Source organism: Acinonyx jubatus, chromosome C2, assembly GCF_027475565.1.
Source record: "Acinonyx jubatus isolate Ajub_Pintada_27869175 chromosome C2, VMU_Ajub_asm_v1.0, whole genome shotgun sequence".
NCBI lineage: Eukaryota > Metazoa > Chordata > Mammalia > Carnivora > Felidae > Acinonyx > Acinonyx jubatus.
The window spans coordinates 134,175,835-134,196,104 of record NC_069384.1 but is presented as its reverse complement, the minus strand read 5'-3'; the positions used below and the strand labels follow the sequence as shown (position 1 = coordinate 134,196,104).

At 38.7% G+C, this 20,270-nt stretch overlaps 1 protein-coding gene across 1 annotated transcript in view; it reads right to left on the bottom strand.

Annotated features, from left to right (window-relative positions):
- KCNH8 (potassium voltage-gated channel subfamily H member 8) overlaps window positions 1-20,270 on the bottom strand; it is a 352,744-nt gene that overhangs the window by 126,706 nt on the left and 205,768 nt on the right. The window contains exon 5 of the mRNA XM_053221505.1: window positions 17,012-17,252. Within this exon, the coding sequence (XP_053077480.1) occupies window positions 17,012-17,252 (241 nt within the window). The remainder of the gene's footprint in view (window positions 1-17,011; window positions 17,253-20,270) is intronic.

The following is a 20,270-nucleotide window of genomic DNA, read 5'->3' as shown; positions in this document are numbered from 1 at the left end:
TCCAGGTCACTGAAATCAAAAGGAAAGTTGGGAAGTAAGATGGTATATGTTTTATTAACTCTCCCTCAGGGTTGTTTGAGTAGAGAAAGTGGCCCAAAGACAAATCAAGTCAGCATCACCAAGCATGGTGGGTTACCAAAACCAAGAAGGAAAATCACAAGGCAAACAGAAATTGCATCCAAAAAATCACATGTGGAACTCAAAAAGAGACCAGAGCTAGAGTGGGCAGGAGGAAGTCTGGAGCCAGTTAATACCCAGGTGCACTTATCGTCAGAGTGGAACATGCCCTTTAGGAGGTTAAATCTATCCTTTGGAAATGTACAAAATCAAAGGCCACCAATTGGAGCTACAGTCTTAAAAGAAACAAAGTTTCTCATTATTTTTTTGGTTCATATTTCACATTAAAAGTTTTTCATTGTTGTTAGGTTGTTGTTGTTTTTTAATAGTTTTTACAAGTTTATCCTTTAAACTTATTGCAGAGTATTTCTGGAGGGGAGCTAGAAACTGCTCCTGTCTCTGTTTATATAAATAAAATATAGTGTCTAGCGTTTCTGTATCTGTTTATATAAATAAAATTTAGTGTTCTCAGGGATATTCTACAGACAGTAAAACATAACTCTCAAAACCTACCAACTCTGTGTTTTTCTACTTATTACATTTTCTACATATTTTAATTACCTAGTTCTACTTATTTTCTATTTAGAGCGTGGTGGTTTTTGATGTAAAGATGAATAAAATTTTACAAAGACACATCCATTTGTTAAAAATCATCTGCTCATGTATTCAGGAAAGGTCTTGTCCTCAAATTAACCTTTCAGTATTTACTGCTGTTTTTCTAGCAATATGGATCAAAGAACATTGTCTTTGTCAGGGTTAAAGTCAGCAGGTGCTACAAAATTCAGTTTACTCAGGATTGAACATTGCCACAAATTAGAAGTCTAAGGTTTTATTCCAAGAAGTTGTTTTCTAAGGCATCACTCAAACAGCTGAGTACTCCAAATGTGGTTATTTGGCTGTCACTACTACATTACTTGACTTGGGTTTGGTTTTGATGAGTTCTATACTCAAGCTAATGTCGCGTGCTTTTTTAGCATTTGAATGTCCATTAGTGCTGATGCTATTCTGAATATGTATTTAAGTGTAAGCAGTAATGTCTCCTTTGCTATTTGAGAGATTCAAACATAACTGTTTCTCAATGTGCTTCAAGATTACTATTGACCATGCATTCTGCATATTTCAGTTGTTATCAGACTACTCATATGTGCGGTCAGTTCAGATTTTCAATCTGCTATGAAAATAAATCTCTTAGTGATAAGGATTCACTTGTATTATCTTAGTAAAGATGTCCAAGATAGAGGCTGATCTGATCAAATATCATCCTCCAATACCTATTCACTATTCTTCCTCTTTTCCTTTAGGTAGTACCTGTAATGAGCGTGTAAATTACTTCATTTGCTTATCTATAAGCCTCACCGCTTGTGAAGAACTGTTTTGGTGTCTTAAAATACATTCAAGACTTGAAATACATTCAAACCACGTAACGGCACAGCTCTTAATAAATGACTGTGGAGAAAGAGCATATTTATTTATTTTGCAGGTAGAAGATTTGCATATTATGTTGATATTAGGTTGTGAAGTCAGTGAGTAAAGAGTAATTCATATGGAATCAAACTATACCCAAAAGAACTTTAGTCACTCATAAAGTTATCATCTCTAGTTAAGTCCATTCTGTCACCTTTTTCTTTGACATTAAAAGAGATTGTGGCATCTTTTTTTTTTTTTTTCTAAATTTTTTTTTTCAACGTTTATTTATTTTTGGGACAGAGAGAGAGACAGAGCATGAACGGGGGAGGGGCAGAGAGAGAGGGAGACACAGAATCGGAAACAGGCTCCAGGCTCTGAACCATCAGCCCAGAGCCCCAGATGCGGGGCTCGAACTCACAGACCGCGAGATCGTGACCTGGCCGAAGTCGGACGCCCAACCAACTGCGCCACCCAGGCGCCCCTAGAGATTGTGGCATCTTAAGTTAAGTAGCAGGTGAAACAGCTGACCTGCATCCAGTGGTCATGTTGTAACTTCTTCAAAATACTAAAATCACATTCAAATCAATAAAACCCCCACTGTACAGGAGAAACAAAGGAAATAAGACCTATCTCACATCTTATCTTCTCCTAAACTGAATGATGGTGGTAGAGGGAGGGCACTTGGGTAGCTCAGTCGGTTAAGCATCTGAACTCTTGATTTCAGCTCAGGTCATGATCTCACAGTCTGTGAGATGGAGCCCTGAGTTGGGGGACTGCTTGGGATTCTCTCTCTCCCTCTCTTTCTGCCCCTCCCCTACTGTCTCAAAATCAATAAGTGAACATTAAAAAAAAATAAACTGAATGATGAGGAAAACTACCTTTGCTATTTAAAACAGTACTTGTTTTCCTTCTCTTTCTCTCAATCTAACAGCCATGTAGTGCAACTCTAGTATATCATGCAAAATACAACAAGAAAAGATGGCTGTTCACCAAAATTCATACTCCTTTTAATCCAGGGTAACAACTGCAGCTGGGTAATAACACCCACCCGCTTTGCCACTAGTGTGGTTGCAAGTGAGGCTCTTACAAGTGGAAACACTGTATGCAAATTTTATGCTTTGCACATAAAATTATGCATATCTGCTTTCTATGCTCTTTGTTTTTCTGTTCCTGCTGGTTGGAATGAAGAACAGAATGACCTTAGAAGCCACCCACTAAAGATCGTAGAGCCATTGTCAGTCTCAGTCCTTAAACGACTGCATAAGACAAGCACTTGCCCCTCTTCTCTCTACCAGCCTTCCGGACACTCCCCAGAACGTTAGGTGAGACAGAAATAACTCTCTACATCTCAGAAGCCACTGAATTTTTGTTGCAGCTCTTGTTATAAGAGCTTATTAAATCTAACTAATACACAAAGCAAAGCCCACTGTTCTGATTCCTCCATCAACTTAGTAATTTAACATTTCCCATGAAATAGTGCTTTAGTAGCTGGTCTTGACAGGGCAATCAAAATGTGACTTTTTATCATTATGGCAAGGAACTCTCCCAGTGCTCCAGCGTCTACTAAGGATGGCAGCACCCCTAAGTCCCTAAGTGGTTTTTCTTTTGCCCTCTTTAGCCAAAAATTGGTCAGCCTCATTTCAGCATAAACCCTTCTTGCAACAGCTCTTGGGCATTCAACCTCCTGGTGTTGCTTGCTAAAGCCAAGGCATTAGTATGATCCATTGAGTTCATCCCAGCGGCCAGATGTAGCACAGGACAACTTTAATTTCAGATAAAGAATGAATTTTTTTTTAGTATAAATATGTCCCAAAGAAAGAAAAAGTCCTTTTATTGCTACAACCATCCTTGGACTAGTAAGCCTTTCAAGGGACATCCAGATGATCTGAAATTGACCACTCTTCCCCATGTCCCTGACATATGTGCACAAATCACAGGAACCTTAAAAACGCGTGTGTGTGCACGCACGCACACACACTCACCACCAGATGGATCTGGATGTGTAATTGCAGTATGCTGAAGTAACGTATTTCAGTACCACAAAACATGACATATCACCTCCTCATGTGCCTCTCTGCCACGAACATCTGTTGTTCCCATTCCTTGAGAAATTATATCTTTGTTGGCTGCTACAGCTATTAACTTTCCTGCAGTTTCTTCCTGTTTCATCAAATTTATACAGCTTACATTCTAGATCCTTATTTCTCTCATCAATGTGTGCATAGCAAGGAACATTCCATCTACATTTTCCCATCAACTTTTATGGTTTTACATTCTCACACCCTGTCTCGTACACTCATGGAATGACCTCATTAGGTTTTCACACTTTTTTTAAGAGTTGCAAATATTAGACATCACCCCTTTGTTCACTATTGGTCTCCCCAAAAGATGAGTGAGAAGAATTGCTTCTTGTTCGGTATTCCAGGCTTTTGTTCACTCCAGATTATTTTGAGTTTTTCTACACTTTCTATAATACCTTTTGGATGATGCAGTGTAAATAAAATTGTTTTGAAGGTTCCAAAGGAATACCACCAAAATTACTGGTTTCCATGGAAACTGCAACAATAATTCTGCTATGGGCACAACATTAGCAAGTTTAAAAAATGGGTACTTTTTGGGGCGCCTGGGTGGCTCAGTAGGTTAAGCGTCTGACTTTGGCTCAGGTCATGATCTTGCAGTCCATCAGTTCGAGTCCCACATTGGGCTCTGTGCTGACAGCTCAAGCCTGGAGCCTGCTTCGGATTCTGTGTCTCTCTCTCTCTCTGCTCCTCCCCTACTGGTGCTCTGTCTCTCTCTCTCTCAAAAATAAATAAACATTAAAAAACTTCTAAAAAAATGTGTACTTTTTTGATATTTTATTGTTTAAAATTATAATCGTAGTTTGGTTAAATGTGGTGATATGATAATCTATCATGACTCTTCGGGATGAACACTGGCTTTTAAAAAATATAATCGGGTTCTAATTTCAGCTCTCCCCCTTACTAGCAGCATCTCCTTTGAAAAGTTTTGTTTTTACCATTTCTAAGTTCTAATTTCTATTTAAGGAAAACAGAAATAATCATGATTGCCCCTCATTTATTTATTCAACCAATATTTATGGACCGCCTAATATGTACATGTGTTGGCTGGATACTGGGAGTACGAATATGACTAGGGCTCTGTTCATGCACTCAAAGAAACTGTAATTTAGGAGGGAATATAGGTGAGTTCACAGGAAATTATAAAGCTACATCATGAGCGCTCTGGGGGAATAGCTATACTCAAAGAATAGCTGACTTGGAAGATGAAGACTTGGAAGGTGAAGTTTGCTACAGACAGGTGGGAGATCACATAAGGTGTGTCCTGAAGGGTGAATACGAGTTAGCAACACAAAGGAGAAAGAGGATGGAGGCTGCCCGGTATGCATTGATTTAGAGTTCAAGAAGAGAAAGTGTTTGAAGGGTTTTAAGCAGGGAGATGACATGATCAGATATACATTATATTACAATAACAACAACAGGAAAGCCTGGGTGGTTCAGTCAGTTAAGCGTCAGACTCTTGATTTTGTCTCAGGTCAAGATCTCATGGTTCCTGAAATCGAGCCCTGCGTTGGGCTCTGCACTGACAGTGTGGAGCCTGCTTGGGATTCTCTCTCTCTCTCTCTCTCTCTCTCTGCCCCTCTCCTGCTTGAGCATGCTCTCTCTCTCAAAATAAATAAATAAACATTAAAACAACAACAACAAAAACCTGACTCTAGAGTAGTGAATAGATTCCAAAGAGTGTAGGCAAGGAAAGTTAGTGGGGCTGTAGTAATCCAATCAGAACTGATGGTAACTGGAACTAACGTAAGGGCAGTGAAGAGTAAGAAGAGACAGTGTATCAGCAGATGGTGAGGAGGTGGGCCACACAGGATTCTGAGTTTGATTTTATTGGGGGACTAAGGGAGAGGGAGGAATCTGTGAAAAGCCCTATGTTAATGGCTCATGGGGTCATATTCACAGACACGGTAAAATCCAGGAAGGAAAGAGGTGAGTACTGTAAGAAAAGAAGACAATTCAATTTCCAATCTGTGGTACTCAAAGAAGTCATGCTTCATTGGAGAGATAGTCTGTAGACAGCTGAATACACATGCATGAGGTTTTAGAAGCAATCAGGTTCAAAAGATTGATTTGGAAACCACCGACACTGAACTAATAGGAGATGATGCAAACACCCCATGGTGAGAGAGTGACATAGACGAGACGGAACAGAGAGCCAAGGGCAAATCCAGGGAAACAATGCCACTTAAAAATACAGGCAAAGCGGGAAGAGCTCATGAAGGAGATTGAGTAGAAATCTGGAGGAAGGAGAAGGAAAACTAGATCACAGTATGCCATGGAACCCGAAGCAAGAGAAGAAGCGATCACTAGCATCAGATAGGAAAGAGTCAGAAAAAAAGACTATCAAGCTCCATTTGACAAAAAGGCAACAGGCAACTGGAGAACTCTTCTCTGGCTTTGTTAAAATCATTGAATGAAATAATAAATTGAAAAATATTTTATCTTGAGTCTACTCTGCAAATATAAGTTTGGTCTTAAACCAAAAAGATGGAGGACTGCCTTTGGAAAAGAAGGCTATTGTTCCAACTCAATGAGCTACATTTCGTATTTTATCTGCACTACGGTAGTAGGTAAACGTTACTCTGTTAACTATGGGTCAGACACTTATTACCTGGAGGAACTAGAGAACTAAACATCCAGTCCGTGTCCTCTGGGCACTCCTAGTTTATTTATGGTATGTGCGTGGAGTGGGGGAGAAATAGACCATTATGATATAGGGCTGAAGAGTGGGGAAGGGAAAGCATGTAAAGAATGCATGAGGGAAACCTACCCCAGACCATGGTGATAGGGTTAGAAGAGTTAAAAAGAAGATTTTGTAGAAGACATCAAAGATGATACCTCAAGGAGGCAGATTTTATTGGATAAAGAAGAGCTAAGAAGATGTCTAGCCATTTTTTATTTTCTGAGAGTAGCAACTACAAAAGATAGGAAAATACAAAGAATGTAAGGAATGGCACAGTTGAAGAACTACTGGTGGTCTCAAAAGGCTGCAGCCACAGGAGAAAGGAGAAAGTGATGATACAAAAAGGGTAAGAGGCCAGAGGCTCCCAGGTGGCTCAGTCGGTTAAGAGTCTGACTTCGGCTCAGGTCATGATCTCGAGTTCCTGAGTTTGAGCCCCGCATTGGGCTCTGTGCTGACAGGTCAGAGCCTGGAGCCTGCTTTGGATTCTGTGTCTCCTTCTCTCTCTCTGCCGCTCTCTTGATCATGCTCTCTCTCTCTCTCTCAAAAATAAACTAAAAAGAAAAAAGGATAAGAATTCAGACTCTAGAGGGTCTTCTATACTATGCTGAGGAAATGCCATATGCAATCACCTCAGTGACATCATGATTGGTCCTCAACAAATATGTAATGAATTGAAGAATACATAGTGAATTACATCTGGGCCCAGGTGGCCATAATTTTTTATGTTATCTAAAATATTCAAATAATTTCTCAGTATATTTGGTTTTAAAAAATTATTTATGTATTTATCTTAAACCTAATGGGGTAATTGGAGAGATTATACCAACGGCAAATGTTAAATGCATGGGTTGACATGGGAAATAAAAACCACATAAATAATGCCACTTTTACTTAGAGAATATGATTTTTTTCATATTGCAAGAAAGCATACTTGAAAAAGTGGGAAAAGGAGAGAATGACATAGCAGAGTTCATGTTTGATAAGTGGCAAATGGAAAGAAAAAAATCCCTCATTACTTTGCAATAGGTTTCTAAATCAAGAACTCACAATTTTCTCCTGGGTTTCTAAATTTAGTAATATTCCATTTTTAATTTCCTTGCCTTGTTCAAAACAAGCACTATTGTTTCATATTTTATGAGCACGTGCTCCTCATAAGTCTATTTACGGTAATAGGTAAGTCACAGGGCAGCATCATTCTCGGAGTGTGCTAAGACAATTTTCCTCCAAATCTACCATCTCACAAATATTTCAGATGTAAACACAATGGATTCAGGTACATCATGTAATATATATCTACTTTCCATATATATCTAATCTCCTAAGGAAAACCAAAGCAAAAATAAGCAACAATGATGCAATATTAATAACACTATTTTATCTGAATTACTCCATTAAATGAAATGACTGTTTAGGAGTAAAACAAATTCAGAAAGTGACATGCATCTATAACTTTCTACAATAGCTATTACTATAAAAAAATATTAGCATGAACAAATTGCATTTCAACTTGAGCTTTACTGCCCAATAACTGCTCTAAGGGTAATGTGATTTTAAAAAATGAAACGTTGAAAATATGTTATAAGCTGTATATATTAATATTTTTTGGCCCAGTAATTCCACTCCTTAAAATAATTCTAAATGTATGAGTGGGGTCTTTTGCATTTGATGTTCTCTTTGCTTGTAATGTGCTTCCTCGAGGCATACAGTTGACTATTTCCTTGCTTCCCCTCTATCTTTATTTAAATGCCATGTTCTTAATTCACATCCCTGACCACTTCATTTAGGATTGCAGCCCATTTCTCCCCCTTCTCACCTTTTCTACTCTTTATGTAACTCACCACTATCCGACATGTTATATATTTTACTTATTTGTTTTGTTTCCTGTTTATCTCTATTGGAATATACATCCTATGAAGGCAAAGATCTTTGTTTTGCTGTTCTATCTCTAGCAACTAAAACACTGCATGGCAAACAAGCATTCAATATAAATGTGTTCAATTAATGAATAAATACATTGTTCACAGAGATGTTCATTATAATTTTTTAAGTAGCAAAAAAAAATCATCTCAAATGTGTAACAACTAAGACATGGTTATTAAGTAAACAAACTAGTTCATTTACATGATGGAATATTATGCACCTATTAAATGTTTGTAAATATTTATGAAACGCAGATAAATCCTTACATTAAAATCTTAGGTGGAAAAAAAAGTCACCAAAATTTGTGTAGACTATGATCACAACCACATGAAAATAAAAGAGAGAAAACAGCAACCAGAAAGATTGAATGCAGAAGCAGTGGTCTTGCTGGGATGGGTGTGACTGAGGACCATTTCTTTTCTCCACGGTTTCTATTTTGAAGCTTATGTAATTAGCATGGTCTATCCACAGAGGAGAAATGAAACTAATCAAAGAAAATGCTTGAAAATGTAATCTGTTGGTTTGTCAGAACATTGTCATTGAGTATTTCAATGATTTCAGTCACAGTGAAGAATGGTGGGAATATTTCTAAAAATCTTTGTGTCTAACAGGAAAAGATAGTGAATAAAGTGCGTTTTAAAATCAAACGTAAACCTATTATTCTAGCCTAAGGAAAACATTAATTGCTATTTTTGGCCCAATCCAATGAAGAAGCACTGTTTCCTAGTTTCACATAGTTCAGGAAAATACAGTGGCCACATATCCTGGGTATCTGCTCGATATTTGATTTATTATAGTACTTCATCTTCCCATGGGGAATTTTGACAAGCCTACAGAAGCAACAGGGAAACTGACAGTTTATTTGCAAAAATAAATGCAATTTTAGTCTTTGCTTTAGTCTAGTTCCCGAGTAGGTACTTTTAAGTCAACGAATTTGGGAGCCCTTAATAACAATAAGGAAAAAAAGTACCTAACTTTTTCAGTGCACTCTCTTTTTTTCCAAAGGCATTCTGACAAATAAAATCTCTTCACTTTTGAGATAAGATACTGAGTATGTTACACTTCTGTGGCAATCTGAAGTGGCACACTCGTTTTCTGTTTTTTTGTTTTTTGTTTTTTGCTGTTGTTGTTTCATTATTGCTGTATCCTCAGGCTTAAATTTATTCATCAGAAATTAGCTGGTCTGCAGCCAAGTGAGTCCTGATTCATTTCTAGTCAATGGTTAAACACATTCCATTTATTCACTACCCCAAACGTATTATCTGGGAATGGAGAGACTGGGATACTCTTACAGTTGGGTTAAAAATGCCCACATGAGACAAAGGTCCACTGTGAGCCATGGCTATGAATACCGTCTTGAGTTCCTCTTATTAAGAGATGCTATTACTTACGGTGCCTGGGTGACTCAGTTGGCTTTGGCTGAGGTCATGTTCTCACAGCTCATGGGTTTGAGCCCCATGTCCGGCTCTGTGCTGACAGCTTAGAACCTGGAGTCTGCTTCAGATTCTCTGTCTCCTTATCTCTCTACCCCTCCCTTGCTTGCACTCTCTCTTTCTCTCTCATAAATAAGGAAACATTAAAAAAAATCTTTTCTAAAAGAGACGCTATTACTCAATCCAAGATAAGTGTGAAGGGTGAGGATGTGGGGGTGTAGGCTTCCATTGCTACCCTATGTTTGAAAGGAAGAAGGAGAACAGGAGAAAGAAAGTACGTAAGTGGCAGGAGAGGAAGAAGGGAGCAGATGGAGGGAGAGAGGAAAGGAGGGAGGGCCTTAAATGCTAAGAGATAAATGAATGCTAACTCAAGCCTTCTAAATATGTAGTCTAGGAATACCAGAATGCCCAAACCATTCAGTGGTAAAATTTGAGTTCCCTCATCACCATGGAACTTCAACTTTATTCACTGAGAGAAATCTTTCCCTTCAGGGGCCTCCTGGCTGGTTTAGTTGGTTGAGCCATCGGACTGTTGACTTTCGGCTCGGGTCATGATCACACAATTATGGGATCGAGCCCTGCATTGGCTTCTGTGCAGACAGCACAGAGCCTGCTTGGGATTCTCTCTCTGCCCCCTCTCTGCCCCTCTCCTGTACGTGCATGTGCTCTATCTATCTATCTAATCTCTCAAAATAAATAAATAGACATTAAAGAAATCTTTCCCTTCAGTATCCAAGTCTGTATCTTTAATATCAGTGACCTCACTAAATGGGAAAATGACATACCTCTGTTTGTAATTTTCAGGAGATAACTCTAAGTTGGGGTTTGCTTGTACAATGAAATAACAATCAAATGTTTATGGTTTTCCAGGTTCCACTGAGATTTAAATATTTTACTCTAACAGAAAAAGATACCCAAGAATACTGAAACAAAGTATTTCTTGTGAGTCTTGAGTTTCTGTCGGAGAGTAACAAACTGCAGTCAAATGGTATAAGAACATTACTCTTCAGTTCCATGTTAAATGGGAAAGGCATATCAATAAAGATTATACACAACAAAGAGAGGCTTTGGGAAGAAGTCTGATAAAACAAACGGGTATCTAGAGGTGCTTGAGTGGCTCAGTCAGTTAAGCACCCAACTCGTGATTTCGGATCAGGTCATCATCTCGTGGTGGTGAGATTGAGCCCCATGTCGAGCCCTGGGTCAGGCTCCTAGGCGTGGAGTCTGCTTAAGATTCTCTCTCTCCCTTTCTCTCTGTCCCTCCCCTGCTTTTTCTTTTTGTCTCTCAAAAAAGTACCCATAATTATCATTAGAAATTAAACACAGATCCAGTAAAATTATGAATCTGTTGAATAGAGAGAAGTCTTAGTCACTTTAAAGCTAGTGATTAAGCCTTCAGCTAATGACTTCCTTCTAGACTGTTACTGGAAGCACAGCTAGAGCCTTTCAGGCCTCATCAGAGCAGGGCAGGAAAAGGGAGGAGGAGCTGAAATGCAGATCAGCTTATTTCCTTGTTCGGACAAGTGCTGATGGAAGATTGGATGGAACACGCACCTGGAATGATGGCCTCTAATATTATTAGTGGTCATTTCAGTGCACGCCAGACAAGGGATGCTTGACTTAGGTAGACGTAAGAGACCTTCTCTAGGCTTTTCTAAAAGGATGCTAAGGCAAGTCTGTAGAAATCACTATAAAAGCCTTAGATCTTTTAAGCAGTAAATGACTCCCCAGACACTCGTGTTCTCGAAAGCTAAGGGATGTGGAATGTTCTGGTCTACCTTATTCCCATGATTAGCTGAATTTTCAGTTTGTATTAAATAAAGAATGCTTGTTTTCCAAAAAAAAAAAAAAATAGTGGATATTAAAACAAACTGAAGAGATAGGGGCTTGGTGACATTATTGAACAATACTTATCAGTAATGATTAAACAGCAAGTAAACTTATTTCTTGATACAATAACCTCACTAAATCCTCATAAGAATGCTAATACCCATTTTACAAGTGGGTTTAGAGTTTTAGTCCTAGCTTGGTCAGTAATCAGCTAGATCTTGGATAAACTGTTTACTGTTTTCGCTCTTTTCCCTCCTATGTGTAAACAGATATACCCGATTTAATTATGTCACAGGGTTATAATAAAAATTTAGTGATAGGAAGAAATAAAGATTCTGCGATAGCAAAATTTGGTGACATGTAAGTGAGTAGAAGCATTAGTTAATAAAGTATTACAAAAGAGAAAGAGAAAAATAAAATAATCAGAAATGTTGAAAATATAAATATATGATTATAAGACATATTACATATAGAGCAAATCTGTTCATTTGGAGTAAAATTATTTGTAGGTAAGTTACTTGTGATCGAACAGCATTAAAACCAAATGATGGTAGTGCTGATTAAAGTCTAACCTACATATTTCTTTCTTAAAATTAAAAATTTTTTTAAGTTCATTATTTATTTTTGAAAGAGGGACAAACAAAGCATGGGGGGAGCAGAGAGAGAGGGAGACACAGAATCTGAACCAGGAACCAGGCTCTGAGCTGTCAGCACAGAGCCCGACATGGGTCTCAAACCCACAAACTGTGAGAGCATGCCCTAAGCCGAAGTCCGACACTTAACCGACTGAGCCACCCAGGCGCCCCTAATCTACATATTTCTAAAATGGTTCCTATGTGTGATTCTGTGCCTATTGAGAACCTGTGAAATAGAACTACCTAAATCAACACAGAATATAACTTTAAAAATAGAACACTGAGGGGGGGGCCTGGGTGGCTCAGTCAGTTGAGCGTCCGACTTCGGCTCAGGTCATGATCTCGCACTCTGTGAGTTCGAGGCCCGTGTGGGGCTCTGTGCTGACCGCTCAGAGCCTGGAGCCTGCTTCGGATTCTGTGTCTCCCTCTCTCTCTGCCCCTCCCCTGTTCATGCTCTGTCTCTCTCTGTCTCAAAAATAAATAAACGTTAAAAAAAATTTAAAAAAATTAAAAAAAAACAGAACACTGAGGAAAAACTTTTGAATATGTATGGAGTGTTTGGGTTGTCATAATAACTGACGGCATTGGTGGTGAGCAGTGGGTAAGGATGCTAGACGTTCAGGCCTGGCCAGTATGGTCTGCATACTGCATGATTGCCCTTTATCCCACATGACTCTCAACCGTCCTTTTATGACTAAGGTGAATGTAGAGTAAACAGAAAGTACAATTGTATCCCATGTTTCCTCTGACCTTGAGCTTTCTGAGGATTCTTAGAGAAACCAAGCCAATCAGAGTTGCAGCTTTATGGCATAGCCTACGATGCTCAGTCTTTGTGATTATGACAGCAGATATGTGTGGTATGTGCAAACCACTTCCTAGATAGGCTCACAGTGGAATGACAGGATAGAAGAAAGAGGATTCTGTTCCCCTGGAAAGGAGTTATCATTGAACCTCTGAAATGGCCCAATTTTTCAAAAATTTTATACCAATATAACTATCAATAACAAAATATCCAAGTAACAGTGGCCCCAGTAATAGGAACGTTATTATATCACTCAACAAGGAGTCCACATCTTCTTCCCTATGCACCTCCTTGTGATTATAGATGGCTACATAATTACAGTACATCATACCCTTCCATCTACACATCCTGGGGGAAGGAAAGGAATAGTGACACAAATATGTCCCCTCACATGTCTCTCTTCTTTTTTCAGGGGGAAAATAATACCCAAAAGGCCCCACAGAAATAATCTCTTTATATTCTATTGGCTAGAACTGGTCACGTATTTACCCCTATGTCTGGAACTGGGTAAGGGGACAGGAACTACCACTGGCTCGGAATACTCACAACTCATCCCCTGGGTCTGGGATACTGCTGCCTGCACAAAACTGGGTTCTTTAGGTTTTTGATAAGGAAAAGGGTTACGTGATTATCAGACCTAATGGCGTATCACAATGTTTGCCACCAAGATTTCAGAGATTAAAACTATTAATTTCTGCATTCATGAAAGAAAGAGAAGGAAGTTGGTACTTCTTTCTCTCACCTTCTGCCTCATTGCTATAAATAAAGGAAAACAAGTAGAGTAGAATTTTTCAGAAAATGGAACCATATTGGTTACAAACTCTTAAGAAACCTGATCCAACGACAAGGAAACCTGAGTGTGCCACCAGGATTTGGGCATACCACTAGGGCTCAGTAGGCACCCCCCTCCCCATAAATTAAGAAAGATTGGATTAGATAAATTACTAGTAGGTCACTTCTCGTTGCAAGTTTCCATGAGGCTTTGAATCAGCAGCTAAATTATACATGATGGTTTTAAAACTAAAATTAATTTTATAACCACTTTGTAACTTATAGCCAAACCTTGTGCCCTACTGATCCTGAAGAATTAATGTGGTTTACAAAGCAATTTACTTTAAGGTAAAGAGAGTAGTTAGGAGAGATTCAAGCTCATCATTCATATTTGTAGTTTGACTAGCATAATCACACTCAGATACTTATAGTGAATTTATCAGGGAAGAATGTTTTCAAGTCAGTCTTCCCAAAAGAGTGTTACCAAGTGGTCTGGGAAGGAATGGGTTCCGAGGTAAAAATAACTTTAGGAGGTGCTGGGTTAATCATGGTTAAACAGATTTCTTTATCACTGAATTTCTCAGAAATGTATAAAGTTAATGTGCATGATGAATCACCAAAAGAGATATATTATCTTTCAAGTTCCATTTTGACGATATATTCTTCTTTCATGAACACTTAATTTTCCCCATGTAGAAAATAATCACATCACCTTACTTGTATAGAGGGGTTCAAATAACAAAATATTTTGAAAGCATCATGTTTTGCAATATGAAAGCCTTTCCTCCCCAAAATTCTTTTTAAACTACTTTTTAACAGTTCTGACCAGGGTGATTATAAGATACTAATTTAACAGCACTTATCTACAAAAAAAAAAAAATAAACATGTTTAAAAATACATATAGAATTGTCACGCATACCAATTTAACAACTATTAAATGATACAAACACTGCCTTATTAGTACTGTGAAAGTACAGTATTATAGGCAATGCACGCTTTTATTCCTACTGTTTTGATTTATTTCTCGGTGATCATTTTCACATCACCTTTGTGAAATATTTCATACAATAAAGGCTCGGGGAAACATACTTGGAGAAATTTTCAACTACTTTTCCAAATCTGTTATAATAAATTATAGACACATTTAAACTCATTTAAAAGAAGAAAAAGCAGGAAGACGGCAACAGTAAAGCGCAGTAAAGTTTTTACTGCTTATAAAAATAAGTCAGTCAAGAAGGGATTCCAGGCTGGCAACATTCTAAAACTGTTAGCAGGCCAAAATCTCAAATTGTAATCTTTGTAGAAGGTGAACTGCATAGAGTGAATTTTTATTTCTTTATCATGCTGCTGGTAAGTGAGGGGTATTGCCTACCCAGAGGAACATCTTACTGCCTGGAGCACAGCAGAAATGTGAGTCACAAAAAACACAGCAGACTTAGGGGCAACGGTCAGAGGGCAAGCCAGACTCCATTGGTTTAGTAGAAGAAAGAAGCCTTTAAAAAAAAACAACCAACCAATTCAACCCCCCAAAATTGTACAAAATATCTTTCTTACAGGTGTCAGTTCTGAGTATGAACACATCACCATCTGCCAGTGAGCATATAGTACCAGAAGTGGCTTCTAAGCCCTTGGAATTTCAAATATCCTAGAACAAGGAACAGTGGAACGTTCAAGATATAACCGTGTCCCTATGGCAGAGTTGTAAATAATAATAACATTAATAATAATGATATGAAATGTTTGTTAAGTAGATACTCAGATGTAATAGACATTTGAGTACTCAAGTTCTTGAGAACATTGAATGGGGTCATAGGGAGTTTTTTTAGAGCGTTAATTTACACATGTATTATGGGCAGGTAGGAGAAGACAGGGAAGTTTGGGAAAGTAAAAGGATATCAAACCACAGTGGATTGGCAACTGGACACACCCAATTTGTTTGCAAGCTGGAATGTTGTTATTTTCCATTTAACAGTGAGTTTTACATCCCTTTAGGTTACACCTTTCTAATGAGGAATGGTTTAAGTTAAAAAAAAAAAAAATTAAAGGTATGTTTTCTTGACTTTGTAGTCTTGCCAAACTACCTACGTAGACAACATTGCCATCTAGTGGCCTAACCATACCACAGCCACCACTTTTAGGTTGGGAGCAGGGGTCCTGACATAGCTTTGAGGGGGTGCTCAACAGATGCAATGTTAATAGTGGTACCCAAGCCACACCAAGAGCGTATAAACTCATCCAGAGAAAACATACTAACGGTTAGAGAACCCACTCTGGCCCCAAAACTTTACCAGCTAGCTCCACAGAGAAAAGGACCACCACCATTGAAATAAGTGTTTGATCTGCCTCATTTATTTTCTTCCTTTGAACTTTTAAGATTCATTTCTCATCCTTTGTTCACCTACCTGCTTGAAAATATTTTCCAAACATTCTTTCATCTTTATAAAAAGGATATTGCCCTATATCACCACGACCACGTAAAGAATCAAGTATCAGGTTGCCAATGATGGTCAAGAACTCAAGAGGGATGAATGAAAGGGACAAGGGACATTTCTGTACTATCTTTGCAATTTCCTGTGAATCTAAAAAAAGGAAAAAAAAACACAATAAAACACCTCTGCAGGGGGTCGGTCTAAGCCTTTAATGGAAATATAGAATTTGTCTTAGAAAGTATAAGAAAGAGCTAGGCTTAGGTCTAAATTGATTAAGATTTAAGGGACAGGGAAACAGGAAGAGGCTTACAAGAGTGGGGTAGAGACAGCTTCAACTGAGGTTGCCAATATTCTGGAGATAAATATTCTTAGCAAGCATCCCTTGGGGACTTTTTTTTAAGTTAAAATCAGATACTCCCTGCTTCTCCCAATTGACTGGAAGGCTTGTATAATCCTTTGCTTCCACAACCAGGCCACCTACGGCAACAACCACCAACATGCCAAAAAGGCATGAAAAGGTATGGAGAACCATGCCCAGGACTGGACCATTATCAGATCACCATTGATGGGTTCTTGCCAAGCCCCATCTTTGACCCTGCACAATTAAGATCAGGATGGATATGAGAGTACCAACAAAATAGCCATTAAGTCTTTGTTAGCCCATAGTTGATGAAACAAGGATAGAAACACAAGAAGTGGGTTTAGATCTGTTTGACTAAAGGAACGGTGGGAAAGCTGGAAGAGGCAATTTTCAGAAATCCAAATATGTGCTTCTCCAAAATTTGCATCAAAGTCTTAGTCATGCCCATGCAAATGGATCTTAGTTCAAATTCATGTCAGGAAAATCTGGAACACACTTACTTCCTCTATGCAAATCTCCTAGGAAAGCAGCCGTTGGGTCTTACCTATGATAAAAAGGATCTCCACTGCAATGTCACTGACTGTTGTGCTCCGCGTCGTGGACAGATCATCGTTGCCAATAAAGCAAACGTTGTAAGGTACAGTCACGGCAACATAAAACGTCGCCAATAGAATAAGCCAGTCCCAGCCAGCTTTAAAAGTGCTAAAATGCAAAAGTATGAATTTGGACTTTTTTGCATCAGAAACTTTATACTCCGGAAACGCTGGTTTATCTACAAAAACATTCTGTGGATAAAGACAAAAAGGAGAGAAGGGAGACACAACATTAGAAGCAAGGATCACACAGCCTTAAACACACTTCTGTGAGGAGCATGATTCATACACACAATGCCAATGTCTCTTACAAGTGACTTTTGGGAGGTGGTGATGCAAAAAGTAGAGATGTACACACTAAAATTGAGCGGAGATCTTGGTTATAAGTAACAGGAATGTGCAGAATTTAGTCATGAATGTTAAGCGAGTAATCCAGATTTTGTTCACGAAGAACAAAAAGATCATCACCTAAAACGTCACCTACAAACATCCACAGTTGCAAGTATAATCTTACATACACTGGAAACACAAACATACATTTGTATTCCTATTGTCATGGAGACATTCCACACACTTATAGTTTTGAGACAGTGGTCATCATCCAAAGGATATGTTTGACCTGAAATTCTTCTAATAATACCAAAGCTACCATTATTTTCCCAGAGAGGATAGAAATATATGATCATCATTCTATGGTTAACGCGACTTACATTTCTTCCAAAATATAACCAGGTGGTGCTAACTACATGCATTTTGCATTGTGGTTTTTGGTGAAGTTTCAAGCTGGGAACCTGCATCTCACACCCTTGACTGGCATGGATGCATCATGACACTAGCTAGCCCTTGGTAAGACGGCAAAGTGAGAAACAGTTACTTAAGAGTCATTCAGGTCATAGGAGGAGAAAGGCAGTGTTCGCTGTGCAGCTGATTAAATGCAGAACTGCTGGAGTTCTATAACTGCAAAAGCACGTCACTTTGAAAGCAGTCCAAATTGATGAACAATTCTTACTGTTAGGAGACAAAAGGAGGCCCAACAATAGCGTGTGTGGAAATTTGACAAGCCTACGGCCAGGTACTTGCAGACCTTGCTTTGACCTCAATTAATGAGAAACACAAGATCGGTAATGGAAACTTAAATTTGAAAGTTAAGTTGAATGAAGTGAACAGTTAAAAGTTTTAGAATACATGTTACTTGCAGGTCATGGTATGTTTTCTTGTTTCAGCCAATGGGGAAAGAACAAGTTGATGGGGTACGTTCAGGAATTCCTGAAATACTAGAGGATTCAAGAAAGGTCAGAGCCATCAGGAATGTGTAGCTCTTTAGTGGCGAATGTCAGTGACCAAATATTTTTGCTGCCTTAATATTAATGCACCCCCTATCTTATATCTCTCCTCGGTAGGCATTCCCACCCAACACAGGCTTCTACTTCCTATTACTATTCTCACTCAGCTCACACAGGCACCTCATAATGCCAGGATTTCATGGTAACGGACTGCTATACCACTTCTACATGGCCCTTTGATGCCCATCTGTCATTACATCTACGTTCCATTCAGTTCCCTGGTATTTGACCTGCCTCCTTCACCTCATTCTCTGGTTTCTAGAAACAAGTTTAAGGGTGGGCTTTGGCATAAAACTGGGAAGAGGAGAGTGAAGTATACCTGTTGGGCTTCTTATTAAGGTGTAGGCAAGTGCATAGGAGAAGGGAGAGTTAGGGTTGGTAAGTATTAACTACGTGAAGGTTGATAAGTACTTCTGTTTATAGAAGGACATGATGGATTCCCATATAATTTTTTTTTTTCAAATATAAAACAGTAACAGAGAAGCCATGGGGGAAGACCTCAATTTCTATCTGAGGAAGTCTTTTGCTACCGTATTACAGAGATTAAAATTTTAACTTGTTTGAAGTTGAGGCCAGCTCTAGGAGTGAGGGTTGGGAAAACTCAGGAAGTATTTTCTTTGGATTACGCTGATTACATGAAGCATTAGTGAGGCCGATACAAAAAGTCAGCTATGTGTTACTTACTTTCACAAGTCAGAAAATAAGTGACACTATTTCATCTTTATAGGTTATTTAAAACACATTTCTTAAGATTATTTTAAAAGATAAAAATTCATTACATCTCAGATTAGGATTAAATTGTGAAGGGTTTGTCTTTTTTTTTTTTTTTTTAAACTCAGATCCCACAAACATCGTGACACAGGAACCTGAGTGAAAAAAATAGAGGCTCTTGTCCTCCCACCACCAGATTTGTAAACTTTTATCAAAAACCTTTTGAGGGGCACCTGGGTGGCTCTGTCGGTTAAGCGTCTGACTTCGGCTTAGGTCATGATCTCACGGTTCGTGAGTTCCAGCTCCGCGTCAGGCTCTGTGCTGATGGCTCAGAGCCTGGAGCCTGCTTCGGATTCTGTGTCTCCCTCTCTCTCTGCTCCTCCCCCTACTCATGCTCTGTCTCTCTCTCTCCTTCAAAAATAAATTTAAAAAAATATTAAAAAAAAACCCTTTTGAGTGGAAGAAAATGTCTTACAATTGGAAAGTATGTTTTTAGCAAGTACGAGGAAGAGAGACTTCTTATTTATAACCCTGACACACCGAGTTTGCCTAAGGAAAAATGCAACCAACTATTCTGAATTTCAGTTCTAAGTTATTTATTAATTTTGAAGCATGTTCTTTAGTATCAATGGTGGGTTTTTTTGCTGTTTAACCTCTACCCTATGAATTATTGAAACACAATGGCTAATGGCTAAAACCTAACTAAAGTAACTGCTCCCTAAACCATTCCTGTCACCTTTCTTTGAAACTAACTTTTGAATGATAGGAAAATGTTTCTGTAGTTGCTGCACTAAGTCCCAGGCCTTCAAGGACCATTGTTACCGAGCCGGTAATATTTGGGCATTTAAAAGACTTTGCTTTCAAGCTCCCAGGGTTCTCATCAGATCTTTACATTTCTTTGCGCTGGAAACAGTTGCATCATCAATTGTCATTTAAATGAGTAACAAATCAAAACAAAAGCAGAAATTAAGTCCCTTTTCCGAGATGTACCAGGCAGTTAGAGCCAGGAATGAAAGGTGTTACATCCTGATTCACAAACGTTGCTTAATGGCCTGATGAGTTCATTTGCCTAGGGTTGAATCATACATTCCTATTCCACAGAACTGTATCACAGAGCCGCAGGGCAGGGGGCAAAGGCATAGGGCTTTGAGTCAGA